Source organism: Monodelphis domestica, chromosome 1 (assembly GCF_027887165.1).
Source record: "Monodelphis domestica isolate mMonDom1 chromosome 1, mMonDom1.pri, whole genome shotgun sequence".
Classification (NCBI taxonomy): Eukaryota; Metazoa; Chordata; class Mammalia; order Didelphimorphia; family Didelphidae; genus Monodelphis; species Monodelphis domestica.
This window is the reverse complement of record NC_077227.1, coordinates 425,740,952-425,757,496: the sequence shown is the minus strand read 5'-3', so window position 1 is coordinate 425,757,496 and position 16,545 is coordinate 425,740,952. Positions and strand designations below refer to the sequence as shown.

At 35.4% G+C, this 16,545-nt stretch overlaps 1 protein-coding gene across 1 annotated transcript in view; it reads left to right on the top strand.

The window, feature by feature from the left end:
* Positions 1-16,545, top strand: part of PSMB7 (proteasome 20S subunit beta 7) — a 90,978-nt gene that overhangs the window by 3,259 nt on the left and 71,174 nt on the right. The window contains exons 2-4 of the mRNA XM_001365350.5: positions 611-704; positions 2,384-2,481; positions 4,347-4,487. Coding sequence (XP_001365387.1) covers positions 611-704; positions 2,384-2,481; positions 4,347-4,487 — 333 coding nt within the window. The remainder of the gene's footprint in view (positions 1-610; positions 705-2,383; positions 2,482-4,346; positions 4,488-16,545) is intronic.

The window sequence follows — 16,545 nt, the reverse complement described above, 5'->3', positions numbered from 1 at the left end:
CTGTTGGCTTCCAGAGTTCATTACTAGAAAGCCAGAGTGACTCAGTGCCAAGCTGTTCCCCTCCCCCTCTCCATAGATCTGAGGACTTTTTTTCACGTCACCTGCCCTTCTATCTAGCAGTCCAATGGGAGCTCTTCCTCTCTTCCCCCATCTGGGGTAAGGTGAGAAGGGGTGGGTACTCAGCCTTTGGGGGATAGGGTACAGCACTTGGTCTCTAAAAGGTTACCATCACTGTCCTAGACCCTAGTGCAGGTCCTTATTCCCATTCCACCATCCCAATTTGTTTTTGATAAAGTATCTTATAATTGGAAGGTACCTATGAGATAATTTACTCTAACATCTCATTTTAGTCTTAAGGAAATGGAGGTGAAGTGATTTGTATATTTCTAGCAAGTATAAGCACTGGGACTTGACCTTCTATGACTTGTAAGAAAGAATTCTTTCTGCTGTACCACTCAGCATTCTAGTATGATTTTTTAATCCTGTGCTCTTCCCACTCCAACAAACTGATGCCTTCTTTTTCCAGTTTTTCTACAATGAGCTACCTCCTCCTTTGAACTAATCTATACACAGGGGCATAGTTTAATGAGATTTTCCTTTTCAATTTCAGAAATGCTGTCATTGAAGCCGAGTTTGCAAAAAACGGCTATAAACTTCCAGCAGCTCGGAAAACAGGCACAACCATTGCTGGAGTGGTGTACAAGGTACAGAAAAATCCTGAGATTGTCAAACTTTTGTTGATACACTAAAATCTAAAATTACAGAGACTGATTCTGGCGAATAAAGGGTGCTTTAGAGAGCTGAGCTGTATTTTAGCATTTTTCCATTTTCTTCAGTACTTGTCATATTATTGTGTACTTGGTGAACTTGTGGTACTTCAGTGAACTCTGGTTGAATTGAAATATTGTAATTGGAAGTATCTTGGGAAGTCATTTGACCTAACTGATGTTTAAGTCACTTTATTTTTTGCTGTCAATATAAATATTTTATTTTTTGAAAATGTTATTTAATTAGTCAATTTGAAACATTTTTCCTTGGTTACAAGAATCATATTCTTTCCTTTCCCTCCCATCAACCCTTCCCGTAGGCGATGTGCAATTTACATGTGTCCTTGATCAAAACCTATTTCCATGTTAATGTTTGCACTAGGGTGATTATTTAGAGTCTACATCCCCAATCATATCCCCATCAACCCATGTAATCCAGCAGTTGTTTTTCTTCTGTGTTTCTACTCACACAGTTTTTCCTCTGAATGTAGATAGTGTTCTTTCTCGTAAATCCCTCCGAGTTGTTCAGGATCACTGCATTGCCACTAATGGAGAAGTCCATTACATTTGATTACACAATGTATCAGTCTCTGTATATAATGTTCTCCTGGTTCTACTCCTCTCTGTATCAATTCCTGGAGGTCATTCCAGTTCATATGGAATTCCTTCAGTTCATTATTCCTTTGGGCACAATAGTATTCCATCACTAACATATACCACAATTTGTTCAGCCATTCCTCAATTGGAGGGCATCCCTTTGTTTTCCAATTTTTTGCCACCACAAAGAGTGCAGCTATGAATATTCTTGTACAAGTCTTTATTATCTCTTTGGGGTACGAACCTAGCAGTGCTATGGCTAGATCAAAGGGCAGACAGTTTTTTTTGCACCCTCTGGGTGTAGTTCCAAATTGTCCTCCACAATGGTTGGATCAATTCACAATTCCACCAGCAATGCATTAATGTCCCAACTTTGCCACATCCCTTCCAATATTCATTACTTTCCTTTACTTTGAGTCGCTTTTATAATCATAGGATTTTAGAGTGGGAGTAAACTTGGCAACTTGTGTAGTCCAACCCTCTCATTTTAATAGAAGTAGAAATCAAGCTCTAGAAAGATGAGTGCCATTGTCTGTGTCATAGAGATGACAGAACTTGGTTTTGAACCCAGGTCCTCTGCCCAATTCCATTGCTATTTCTATTGTAACTCCTTGACATGAGTTCATTAAGAGCATAGCCTAATAGATTTTTTTTTTAAAGCATGACCATAGCTCTTTCACTGGGAAAAAATGCTAAATGCCAGTGATTTTTGTATCTTTAATCCATGATTCATTTTTTTAACCAGTCTCTTAATGTGTACATTAAATGTGTCCAACGTGAATTCAAAATGTTTCTGTTTTCAGTCTCTTGCTAAGTTTATTATTCCTTTTATAGATGAATAAATTGAGGTGTATAGATGAAAGTGACTTTCACATGGTGAATTGGTAGTAATTGTTGGATTTATGATTCACATATAGGTCTCTCAACTCTCAATCCAGTATGCTTTCTGCTATGCCATACTGACATTTTGTACATATGTCTCTGTGTTTATTAAATGCTCCTGCCTTTTTTTTTTGTAGGATGGTATAGTTCTTGGGGCAGATACAAGAGCAACAGAAGGAATGGTTGTTGCTGATAAGAACTGTTCAAAAATACATTTCATATCTCCAAATATCTAGTAAGTTTTGATTGTCCATATTTACAATTTTTAATACTCTGATTTCTGGCTTTAGTAATTTTAACTCTGTGGGTATTAAAGATATTTTTGGACCATAAGATTTAAAACCAGAATAAATTTTCGAAATAATTTAGTTCTGATCTCCTTTATTTTATAAATGAGGAAGCTAAATTTAGCACATAGGTCATATTAAGCTAAAGTCTTTCTTCAAGTCTAGTGCTATTTCACTTTCTATTAATTGGTTCAAATATAATACTTGAGCTGCATTTTCTAGAGTTCCTTCCAGCTCTTAATCTGTGATTGATAATCCCATGAATTAGAATATTTCAAAAGATACTATAGTTTAAAGATTTAAAATCTAAAAGTACCAGTACTTAAAGGAACTTTGGAATACAAAATGTCAGAATTCTAATTTCTAGTCTGAATTAGTCCTAGACCCTTAGATTTGTGTGCCATGGAGTTTCTGCAAGGAATTTTGGAATCCAAATATGGAACTTAGACCTGAGATTTCCTTTGAACAGACTTTTATTCTCTGAAAACTGCACAACAGCATTGGCCATTTCTTGTGGCCTCCGCATAATTAATAAGGAAATATATTTTCCCTGGACTGGGTAACTAATATATTTCAAACATGTACATATCATTCTTTCAAAAGGACATACATTCTCTGATTAATAAATACATACTCACTTAAAGTGTTACTGAATTCTTAGTAGCTTTTCTTTAGTCTGCAAATACTAATAGGATAGCTACTAGTATCTTTTGGAGTCAATGAAATATTTTGACATTTAAGAAGGTCCTTCATAATTGAAGAAGTTGGGAACTGTGTTAGAACATAGAATGAATTGGAAGGGACTTGAGAAATAGAATGCAAGAAAGAATGTAAAATGACAGCTAAATCTTAGAATAGAACATAGAATGTTAGTGCTTATAGGGATCCTAGAACTTGGAATGTTTCATCTGAGATCATAAAATGTTTTCTGAAAGGGACAATAAAAATAATCCAGAGATTACTAAGCTTTTTCAGCAGTGAGCCTCATGATCAAAAACCCATGTGTCTGGACTGAATGAATTAGTTATATTTACCTTCAATTATAATGCTAATAGATCTAAACTTGCTAATGTGACATGTGGAGACATTTAATTACATAGGGAATAGTGTAGAGGTTAGACCATACCTACTTACCTATTTTCTAGATAATGGGATTTAAAAAATTTTGTAAAAAAGTATTTGGCAAGGGCAGCTAGGTGGCTTAGTGGATAGAGAGCCAGGCCTAAAGATCGAGGTCCTAAGTTCAAATCTGGCCCAGATACTTCCTAGCTATGTGACTATGGGCAAAGCACTTAACTTCAATTGCCTAGCTCTTTCTGCTTTTTTACCTTGGTATTAATATTTAGTATTGATACTAAGGTGGAAAGTAAGGATTTTTAGAGAAAAAGAAAGAAAAAGTATTTGGCAGACTATACTCCAGGATCAGAGAAGGTACATTTGGATTGCAAACTCTATATTGAATTCTTGGGTTCTAGTCAGTTCTTGCTTTTACTTTTGAAAAACCTGATGCCTGCATAGATGAAAAGACCATAGATCCAAGGCCACATGAAAAGTTAATGGGGGAGACAAAGTGAAAATTTTATCTCTTTCCTAGGATGGAACATTTCTCATTTTACAGAGAGAATTTTAGTATTTTATCTGTTTTATTTTAAGCCTAAGCAAAGGATAGATTAGATGAATTGAACTCTATGATCTTAATGTCATACATGTCATTCTTTTTCTGGCTTTTATGAAAATTTACTGAGAAATTTCCTATCTGAATGCTTAGATAACCAAACCTTGACATTTCTAAATTGTTAATAATATTTTCTAGTTGCTGTGGTGCTGGGACTGCAGCAGACACTGACATGACAACTCAGTTGATCTCTTCCAACTTGGAACTCCATTCCCTTTCTACGGGACGTCTACCCAGAGTTGTTACAGCTAATCGAATGCTTAAACAGATGCTTTTTAGGTAACTTAATGATTTACTTATTTTTATTGTAGAATTGCACTATTTACCAGGGTTTTAAAAAGTCATATGTTTAAAAACGGACCTTTTGCTTTGAAACAATCAGAGTTAGATTTTGAACCTTTTGACTTCATTCCCCATAAGTCCTTAGTATTTCCCCAAATTCCCTATAATCTCTCCTGCGTCTTCATGTTGGCTAGATCACGTTATTGGTATTTAGCTGGCTCTAATTCCTCCCAAGTCCTGTTTGGCATGATGTAGGAATCATGGTGGTGTGGCAAGGTAGGGATTTTGAAATGGCTAATTAGCCATGGTCACATGGTTTTTATTTTGTGTCCTTTTTATTCCTTGATTTCTAATGATCATTTAGTAAACCTCCTAAAATATAATATTTTTATTATTTGAGATATAATTTTAAATTTTACAAAAGGAGTGCTAAGAAATTGTGACTTATTTAAGGTAATGCAGGTGTTAAATAGTAGAGCTAGAATTCCAGCCCTGGACTTTTAACTTTAAATCCAATGCTATTTCCACTAGATCCCGTTGTCTCTTAGGATTATAGCATTAGAGTTAGAAGGGACCTTGGCAGTCCTCTAGTCCAAACCTGTCATTTTAGAGTTGGGGAAGTTATCATGTACCCCAAATCATACAGCCAGAGTAAGTTTCTTTTTTTCTTTTAAATGATCATTAACCTTTTTTTTTTCCCACTTTTTAAAAATTAAATACTTAGTAACCACCACCACCAAAAACATTTAAATAAACAAATACATAAAAAGAGTTATGTGCAAAACCACAAACTTGACATTGTTTACAATTTATTTTAAAATATGCAAATTATATATGTGCTAATATAAACATGCTTTTGAAAACCCTTTGGTGTTTTTTTTTTGATACTTTTTTCTTTTTGACTTTGTGGCTGTAATTTTTTATTGTATTCATAGAATGCATCATTCTTGTTCTCTTTTCATCTCTTCATATATTTCTCTTATTTTCCCAATATTTATCATTTCTAATAACATCATATCATCCATTACATTGAAATATTAGTTTTTTCAGCCATTTCTCCCAATCATTGCATTTGTTATTTCCAGTTATTTTGTGATTACAAACAAAGCTTCCATGAATTTTCATAACCCAGCTTTTTACCCTTTCAGTAATCCTCTTAGGGCCAAATCCTACTAATAGAACCCCTGTGTCAATAAGCATAAATCGCTTTTCAGCTCTTAATATATATTTCCATTTTGTTTTCTAAAAGAACAATTCACAACTTCTCTAGCAATGCAAATTATTAACAAGGCCATAGCCAGTCGTTTTTTTGAATCGTCTTTTATGAAATTCATTTAATAAAAGCAGAGTATGACTTGCCTAAGAATTTGTCTAAAGTGACACAGCCAAGACTAGAATCTAGGTCTTTTGGTGATCACCAATGCTCTTTCTATGGTACTATGCTCCCTTATTTGTCATTTAATGAACTGGCATACTTAAATTCAGAAATAAAGAGAGTTGACTGTTTTGGTAATACATTTGATTCTGTGAGTTGTTTTGCTTATTCATTTCTATTAATGTTAAATACCTATTGTGTATAGAACACTCTAATATTAGGCACTTATGGAAATACATAGTCTAGTTAAGATATGGTTCCTGTCCTCCTGATGCTTTTAGTCTGATCCATAAATAACTATAATACGGAATAACACATTATAAATATATTAGAGTTGTAAGAATTTAAATTTAGGTTTTTAGGCTAATATGAGAATTCTAAAGTAATATTGTGGTCGCTGATTTAAAAAATTAACTCAACTCAAGAGTCTGTTAGCTGCTCTTAACAATTTAGTTTAATAGAGATTTAGTAAAAGAGAGAAATGTAGGAAGGAAGTAGAAGGTATTGCCTAGCTAGATACCCTGTAATTTCTGTCTGAAGAAGTCCAGCTCACCACCTGGCAAGAACTTTCAAGTCCTGATCTCCCCATGGAGCCATGGTAGTCTCTTAAGCCAGGAGTCCCAGTGGTGTCTTAAGCAAGGGTTCCACTTATGCAGCCTCCTCCCCAGCTACTCACCCAGCAAGCTGATGCAGGATCCAGGAAAGAGTCTCCTCCTTCAGATCAGTTCACCAACACAGTGTCCAAAGACAAACTCCAAAGGAGAAGACTCTTGGACAGGAAGTTCAGGACTTTTTATAGTCCTTTTTCTAAGTCACTTCCTGTTCCTTCCCCACTTTATGGGAACCAGTCGCATTCTTTCAGTTTGCCTAGTACTGCCTGGGGGTGGCAGTAGCCTTTGGATGTGTGAACTTACTCTAGTAAGTGACTCGGTGAGTTCTCTTACTTAGTGTTAAGTAGGGGTGCTTTGAGTCCTTGATTTGTTTAGCTAAAAATAGGCAAGGGGAGAGTTAATTCTCTCTTCACAGAGTATCTAATAATATATAATAAATAATAAAATATTAATAATATTTTATAATTTTATCATAATAATAATAATAAAAATAAAAAAATAAAATGTTATATTTAATTGGGGGAAGGGGAAACAAGCCTTTGAGGACCTACTTTGTATAATTCCCAGTGGGAGATATCTTTAGGGAATTCAGAAAACATGGTTTTAACCCTTAGTCTATTTTGTAAGCTTCATTTCATGTTGTGAACCAGGAAACCTAGAATAATATGATGACTGAGTTGGTTTTGATAGGTTTTTTGTTTTTGATGTTTCTGTCGAAATATGTGCATTACTGGTGATCTCTTTGATTTATATCCACTTTCTTTTTTTAAGTGGATTGTTCAACTTGAAAGTTTGCAACTTCAGTGGAATCATGGGATTATAGAGTTGGTATGTTCTTTAGCATATAGAATTTTAGAGCTGGAAGATACCTTAAAATAATGAATGTTGTTAAAACTGGAATATACTGTAGAGATGATTTAGTCCAGGGGTTCTTAACCTTCTTTTTGTTATGGACTTTTTTAGCAGTCTAATGGAGCCTATGAATCCTTTTCAGATTCATGTTTTTAAATGTATTAAAAAACCCATAACATTACAAAAGAAGCAAATTATATTGAAATACAGTTATCAAAATAGAAAAAAAAAGTTCACAGACCCTCACTTAAGAATCTAACCAGAACCTCCTCTGCCATCTCAATTTTATATATGGGAAATCTGAAGTCTTTTGATTTATTCAGGGTCACAGTGAGTTTATAGCTGTTGTCCAATCCCATACTTTCTTGCTGTAATATATTTCTCTGTTTGGCAATTCATGAATATAGAATATATTAAGTTCATAAGTGGAAAATATGTAGTTCATTGTTGTTCCTAGGAAAACATTGTGGAAAGACTGCTAGATTCCAAGTTAAGAAAACCTAGTTTTGAATCCTTGCAGTGCCTAGTAACATGAGTGAAAACAGACAAGTCACAACCTCTGTGAGTTTCAGCTTCCTCATTGTGAAATAGGGATTATGATATTGTAGTACTTCCCTCACAGCATGGTTTGGGAGACTCAAAAGAGATAAACTGTGCATAAAGTGCTTCACAGATCTTAAAGTTCTATGTAATTGCCATCTATGATTATGATAGTTACTACCTAGTTATACCATATATTTTATTACTAAGTAGTACTTCTGTTTCTCTCCAGAATCTTCTTTTCAGGTTCAGTTTAGGTGCCAACTTCTCCATGAAACCTCCCTTCATTCACGGGTGTTCCTTCTTCCTACAGATTGACTTATATTTAGTTATCTGTCCACATATTCTGTCACCAGTAAGATAAAAGTTCCTTGAGGATACATAGACATTGCCTCATTTTTTTCTTCATGTTCATTGGCAATGCCTAGAATAATGCCTTGCTCAAAATAAATGCTTAACAATGTTTTTTTTTTTTTAATCGAATGGAATTAAACTGTATGGGTACAGTTAATGAATTGTTAAGCATTCAGTAAGTGCTGTTATATGCCTGGTGATGCGCTCTCTGGATAAAACAGCCTTGTTCTCTCTGGATAAAACAGCTCTTGTTCTCAAGGAACTTTATATTTTACTGTGGGCGATACAACATATTCATAGAAAACTAAATAATATATAAAATCTATTCAAAATGATTTGGAGAATCAGGAAAATCCTTTTTAAATAGGTTGCACTTGAGCTGAACCTTTAAGGTAGTTGTTCTAAATGGGGAGCAAAGAAGGGCAATGGAGGAAAACCAGTATGGGAAGTCTTGTTTCCCTTGGGCCCAATTGTATTTTATACTTATATTATGATGTTCTATAGTATACTTATAATGTATTGTGTATATTTTATTATGGAATGTCACATGGGGAACTGTAACTGGAGAATAGAATATAAGGAAGAATATATAAATAGCTTAAAAAGATATGCTGAAGCTATATTATAAAGGCCTTTAAATGTTAGAGGAATCTATTTTTTTCCCTAGTGGTACTGGAAAGCCACTAAACAAATTTTAGGAAAGAGGCTAGCAAATTCAAGGTAGTCAATGGACTGCTGTTTATTTGGTAATGAGCTAAAGGAACTGAGGACATTTAGCTTAGGAAAGAGAAGACTTAGAAACCTGATACTTCTTTTAATTTGGAAAATAGGTGAGACTTATTTTGCTCCCATAGAGGGCAGAACAGAAATAGTGAATAAAAAGTTTTGAGAGAATATTTGATTTAGTGTAAGGAAAATCTTCCCGACTTTTAAAGCTATCCAAAATTGGAATAAGCTAATATTACCGAGATCCTCTTATTATAAGGTTTCAAATGGATAATGGATGAATATTTGTTGGAGTCAGAGGAAATTTTTTTCAGTTACAGATTAACCTTTGAGGTTTTTTTCAAGCTCAAAAATACATTGCTTCTTTGAATGAGTAAAAGATTAAAAATTTCAAAATTTGCAAAATAAGTTGATGGAGATTAAAGGTGGGAAATCACTCATTTTTATTTTTAAAAATGGGACTGTATGAGCTCCCTCTGCTGGCATATTAAATATATCACAAAATTTAAAATAGAATTCTTTTTAGGTAGGAAATAGTCAAAGCATTTGGAGCTGGAATCTTAGACATACCTTTTTCAGAAGAAGAGAGCTAAGTTTCCACAAATAATTTTCCAATTGGGAGTTTTAAACCCCAAAACCCAACTCAAAATCCAATGCTCTCTCCATGATACTAGAATAATACTAGAGCAGTGATGGAGAACCTTTTAGAGACTGAGAGCCCAAACTCCAACACTTGGCCGTATGTGAGACCTCCTTCCTTACCCCAGATGGGGAGGGACAAAGCACTTCCATTAGACTGCTAGTCATATGGACAGGTGAATTGAGAAATGTCCTCAAGTATATATGGAAAGGGGGAGGGGAGTAACTCCCTCTGGCATGTGTGCCATAGGTTCACCAACACGGTCCTAGAGTATTACATCTGGAAGGGAACTATAGAATCCATTTAGTTAAATTTCCTTTTTAGTTAAGAAGCTTAGGTTCCAAGAGGTGATTTGCCCAAGGTCACATAGTATTAGAAGAACCAGAACTAAACCACCTGTTCCCAATCTCCTAATTCAATGTTTTATATAATCTGAGACAATTTAGAATATTACCAAATGTGTAACTAGAGGACTTTGTAAACATTAAAGAACTATATAAAATCACTTAAAATGCTAGATATTATTTAAAACTATTAAGTTTTAACATGGAAGTGGTAAAAAGTACAATTGCTTTTCCTAATGATCTCTTTATGTTGTTATTATTTTTTAAAACTCTTACCTTCTGACTTAGAATGGGTACCAACTATTGATTCTAAGGCAGAAAAGTGTTAAGGACTAGGCAATTGAGGTTAACTGACTTGCTGAGGATCACATAGGTAGGAAGTGGATTAGGCCATATTTAAACCCAGGACTTCCTGTCTCCAGACTAGCTCTTTACTGTCTAGCTACCCCGCTTTGTACTATTGTCAAAAATAATCATATTGCCTTATATTTGTATATTGTGTTACAATTTAGAAAGCCTCATAGAAATAGAAGTGACCCTAGGTTCTTAAAGACTAAATCAGTGGAATATAGGCTTAGTTGTTACCATTTTGGAAAGGCTTCTATTATTTAAGCAACAGTTTGGTTAAGAGTGGACAGACTTATCTTAAAAAGGTTATTTGCTCTGTGATGTAACTATATAGGCATGGCAACTAGTAAAACAAAGAAAAATAGAGAATAGTTTTTTACCATTTTTCGCCATTTTCCTGTTTTTACCATTTCATTTTCACCTCTCCCATTCTGTTTTCACTGTGACTCTAGTATAGATAGAAAAAAGGCTAGTCAGAATTTTTTATGACTATTTATGAGCATTAATTTTAACTTAAGATCTACTACTTTTGGCCTTGCTCCTTTACTCCCAGCATAATTGTAGTCAACATCTATGTAGTTCTATTTCTTTCTTTCTTTTTTTTTAAACTCTTACCTTTCATCTTGGAATCAATACTATGTATTGGTTACAAGGCTGAAGAGTGGTAAGGGCTAGGCAATGGGGGTCAAATGACTTGCCCAGGGTCACACAGCTGGGAAGTGTCTGAGGCCAGATTTGACTCTAGGACCTCCCACCTCTAGGCCTGACTTTCTATCCACTAAGCCACCCAGCTGCTCCTTGTGCAGTTTTTTAAAAGGAATTAATTAATGTTCTTCTTCTTTTTTTTGCCTCATTTTCTTAATTCTCCTTAATCTGTTTTTTTTTTTAAACCCTTACCTTCTGTCTTGGAGTCAATACTGTGTATTGGCTCCAAGGCAGAAGAGCGGTAAGGGCTAGGCAATGGGGGTCAAGTGACTTGCCCAGGGTCACACAGCTGGAAAGTGTCTGAGGCCAGATTTGAACCTAGGACCTGCCATCTCTAGGACTGGTTCTCAATCCACTGAACTACCCAGCTGCCCCCTCCCTTCCTTAATCTGTTTTCACCAGTTTCCCCCTTCTCAGCAAAACATACCTCTTTCTTGTAATCCTCAAGGATAGTGAAGATTTTTTTAAAAATCCACATTTTGGGCTATATTTGAAAATGTATCTCTTTCTTCACCTCTTTAACTTTTTTGTCAAGAGATGAGAAGCAACTTCTTCACTTCTCAGATATCACTATACCAGAGTTCTGAAGTCTTTCAGTTTTTCTTTACAGTGTTATCGTTACTGTATATATTGAAGCAACTGTTAGCACAGTAGATAGAGTGCTGGGCCTAGAGTCAAGAAGATACAAGTTCAGATGTGAACTCGGATAACTCACTATACCTGCGACTCAGCATATCAGTTAACTTCTGTTTGCCTCAAGTTCTTCAGCTGTAAAGTGGGAGTTGTGAGAATTACAGGAGATAATGTTTATAAAGCATTTAACATAGTTTGGAATGTAGTAAGTGCAATATAAATGCTATAATTACTATTATTGTCCTTCTGGATCTGCTCACTTCAGTCTTTTTTAGTTCATACAAATTCTCCAAAGTTTTTTGAATATGTCCCTTTAGTCATTTCTTATGGATATGTTATCATTTATCTTAGAGAAATTCTATGAGGAACTTGACAAGATCTTACAGACAGGGTCATTGGGTCCTTGGATCCTTGGTAATATCAGTGTGAGAGTGAGTAGGGGGGAGAAAGGTGAAGATTGTGTGGTAAAACATGGTTCAGATTTGAGAATCAACAGAGGCTAAAACCATGTGCATTGCTCACAACCCTCCATGCCATATGTCATCAAAACTTTTTATTTAGGAAGAAAACAAAATGATATGGTAAACATCAGAATTTTTTTCAGCAATCCATCAGTTCGTAAGAGCAAAGATCAAAGTCACCATCAAAATAAAAAGGATATATATGAGAAGAGATTGTGAAAACTTAAAACAGCTTTTATATGACTGATTCAGATATGCCTTTTAATGCAGAAAAGTTGGAAATTCTAAAAAGGGAAAGATGTTGATCCTCATTATTGCCATTTCCTGCAGAAGCTTAATATGTAAAAAGCTTGTCCGTGAAAAAACCAAAGGAGCCAGGAAAATGTCTTAGCCAACAAATACTTGCTTAAATGAAGAGATGACTGTGAAAGGTAATGTCAGTTTGGAATGCAAACTCATTTATTAAACAGTACAGTAGCATGATGGAAGGTTATGATCCAATATTGTACTTTTTAGAGTAAAAACAGTAAAAACCAATGGAATTCACTTATAAAGCTAAAACTTGGTGTGAATAATCGAAATCATCCTCAAAGCATTCATAGATTGAAACTGGAAGGAAGATACATAAAATGGAATAAATATATTAGCATTTCTTTTTGATGACCTATTTTTATATTTAGTGATAGAAACCACCATAGTTGGATCTCAGTGTACTATAGTATGTAAATAAGGAACAGTGGCAAACAAAGTTTAAAAGTAGCTGGACCATATCATGTAAAAATTTAAGGAAATTCATGTTAGAGGTGAAATAACCTTAAAAGAATTGAATGATTGAACCATAAGATATCTGAAGGAAGAAAGATAAAAAAAAGAAAATGTAGACTTTAATGATGCCTCTCAAAAAAAGTAATGTAAAGAAATAAAATTTATTACATTTTACCAAATAGGAAAAGAGTTATGGAAGTGGTAATTTTCCTGTTTGCTGTCTTCATAGTCAGACCATTGACTTGTTAAGAGTTCATATCAGATTTAATAACTAAAGAAAAAGATAATAATGAGGGAAAGTTTCAGTGGGCAGTTAAAATGGGACAGCAAAGTGGGTAGAGTGCTGGGCATGGAGATAGAAAGAATTATTTTCCCGAGGTCAAATCTGGCCCCAGATACTCATTGTATGACCCTGAGTAAGTCATTTAACTCAGTTTGCCTTAGTTTCCTCATCTGCAAGATGAGCTGGAGAGGGAAATGGCAAACCCCTCCATTATCTTTTCCAAGAAAAGCCCAAATGGGGTCACAGAGAGGTAGACATGACAGAAAAACTGAATGACAGCAACATTTAAATAAGCTCCTAAATAATAAAAATTGGAAATGGACAGTAGAAATATTTTTTACCCTATCTATATTAATTTTATCTAGTAGTTAAGTAAATATAAATTAATTACTTCAACAAGGAAACCAAAAGAACCCAGAAAGTGCTAGTCAGCCAGCATTTGCCTTGCCTGTCAAATGTAGAGAAGGCTGCCAAAAGCAACACTGAATTAGAATATAAACTTTTTTGTAAAATTATAAAGAAGAATAATGGACAATTTGAATGGCATTATCTTTGTAAAACTGAGAGAAGCAGTTGGAAAGAAGGAAGACAGGAAACCCAGCAGAACAAAGCCATCCCAAAGATATTACGAATAAAATAAAGAGAATTACAAACAAGAAAAATGGAAGAGGCAGCTAGGTGGTACAGTGTATAGAGAGTCAGGCCTGGAGAAAGGATACTTCCTAGCTGTGTGATTCTGGGGAAGTCATTTATTCCTTAATTCCTAGCTTTTACCCTTCTTCTGCCTTGGGACTGATACATAGTATTGATTCTAAGACAGAAGTTAGGGTTTAAATAGAAAGAAAAATTAGGAAGTTTTGCAGAAATAATTACAATAAATTATTCTTCATCAAGGAGGTAGAACTGGGGTGGAGTCAGGATGATGGAATAAAGGCAGGGATTCACTTGAGTTCTCCTAAATTCATTTCCAAACAGTTTTAAGATAATCCCTCAGAACAAATTCTGGAGCAGCAGAATCAACAAAAGGACAGAGTGAAACAATTTTGTCCTTCAAGATAATGTGGAAGGTTTGCAAGAAAAATCTGTTCCACAGAAGTGAGAGTGGAGCACAGTACAGTGTAGGCAAGCCAGCATATGTCCTTGGGAAAACTGAATCAGTGGCAGCAGCAATTTCTTGCTCTCTCAGCCCACAGATAGTAAGGAAGTTGAACAATTGGTAGGAAGGAGATTATAGGACACCTGTTGCTGGCATCGGGAGCAGGACTCTATTGCATTGCCTGTGTTTAGGGTTCCAATCCCAGGGCAAGAAGGAGCACCAACAGGAGTGGAGTGACACTCCATTGCCGAGGTTCTAGATATAACCATGAAAATATGGGTTTCAAGACTGTGAATTGCCCAAACTGTAAAGACAATTTTTAGCGTCTTGATTTTATATCAAAAATAAGTGGTCACCATGGGAAAAATTCCCAAATATGAAATACCCAAGTCACCTGGGTTTTATGGAGATTTTAATTAATATAAATGAAGGAATTAAGGAAAGGGAGAGAGACAGAGTAAGATGAAATAGTAGGAAAAGGCTAGGGCCTAGGCCAATGGCCTAGGCCTTTTCTCTTTAAGAGAGAAACTAAGTCAGTCTTTAATCACTCACCACAAGATCTTTCCAAGCAAAACTCTAGTGTTTAGAGACTCAGCAGCCTCCTCTGACTCCTGACCTCCAATTCAGCTTCCAAAGCTGAATTAACTTCAGAGCCCTCCAGCTCCTTCCTTTTACAGAAAATTTTCTCTTTTGTCACCTCCCCTAAATTTTCACATCTACCAATCACAGTAGTTGCTTTTCCTAGGAGAGCCTATTCTTAGTTTTTAGTTCTCACCTTCTCTGGGTAGATTATATCTTCTGAGTACTTCACACCTCTTTGTTAAGCTTGCCCCTTGCAAGTTGCCTGACCTTTTAGTGATTAATTTGACCTTCATAGGTACTTAGCACCCTTTTGTATTAGATCTAAAAATAGACCTAGCTTAAGGTTTTGGCCTCACTATAAGTATGAGTTAAGTACCTTCATTGTTCATTAAGGAGTTTTACAACTTTATCTTCCCCTAAAGTATGCCTAAGTATGGGTGGAGTAATTTTAAAGTTCCCAATACATTCCTGATCAAGTACCTCCATTGTTTAAATGGGGAATAACCTTAACCATAACCTTAAGATAATGTTCCAAGATAGAGTCTGAGAAATTTTAAGATTCACAGAAGAGTCCTTGTGGTGGCTTACAGAGCAGAGAACAGGCCAGGGAAGCAGTGGCCACCCCATCCTTACGTTTACTATCTTTGAAGATCTGATTGCTTGCAGACCCCAAAAGTGAGCTCTGAAAGTAGGTGCATGAAAAACCTGAAATCTGGAACAGAGCAGAGCTTAACTTTAACATAAAGTTAAAAGTCAAGAAATAAACTGGAAAAATGAGCAAAGAACTGTGATGGAGGAATTGGGCATAGAAATGATATGCAAAACAGGAAGAGCTCAAGAACTCATGGAACCCAGATCATCAGGGGAGGTGTGAGAGAGAGAGAATTCCATGGAAATTTGAAGAAGGGACAGTTGGACCCCCCAGCTGGCTGGACTTCACTTCTGCTTGAAGGTGGTTTGAAGACAGACCATTTTATCTTCTCTCTGACCATTATCTTTCTACTTCTTTTTGAGCTGAAGAAATGGATCATCTTGCCCAGAAAAGACCCTGGCAAGGTTATTGCCATCTTCCCTCAGAGGAAGAAATTTCATTTCCTTTTTTGAAGAGACTTACTTCACAGCCTTCAACAATTGATACAATTTAAAATTAGGGAAACCCTTTCCCTCCTTGCTAGTCTTCTCCTTATTTCCTTCCCTCAAGAGAATAAATAGATCCTTTAACCAGAAGGGTTTTGCTATTAGAGGGAGCAGACTTGCCATCTGTGAGAAATTCTCTATTGCGTTACTTAGTGAGGAAGAACAGGAAATAAAGGAGGGGCTCAGAAATCAGCTTCCTTCCTTCAGTTACTTCCTGGAGTAATTATCTTTTGATTCCCCTTATCATCTTTCTCAAACTCTCCTCTTTAATAAAATTCTAATACAGAACTAAACAAGAACTTGACCATAGAAAGTGACTATGGCAAGAGAGAGAGAAGATCAAAGCCAAAGTCAGAAGGAAAAAAATCAAAGCAGCTATGTGTAACAAAACCTTAAAGAAAAATTAGAATTGATCTCAGGCCCTGAAAGTGCTCAAAAAGGATTTTAAAAATCAAATAAGAGAGGTAGGGGGAAATGGGGAAAAGAAGTGAGATTTATACAAGGAAATAATGAAAAAAGAGTCAACAGCTTGGAAAAGAAGGCACAAGAAATTATGATAAAAATGACATCTTAAAAAATAGAGAAAATGGTAAAAGAGGTACA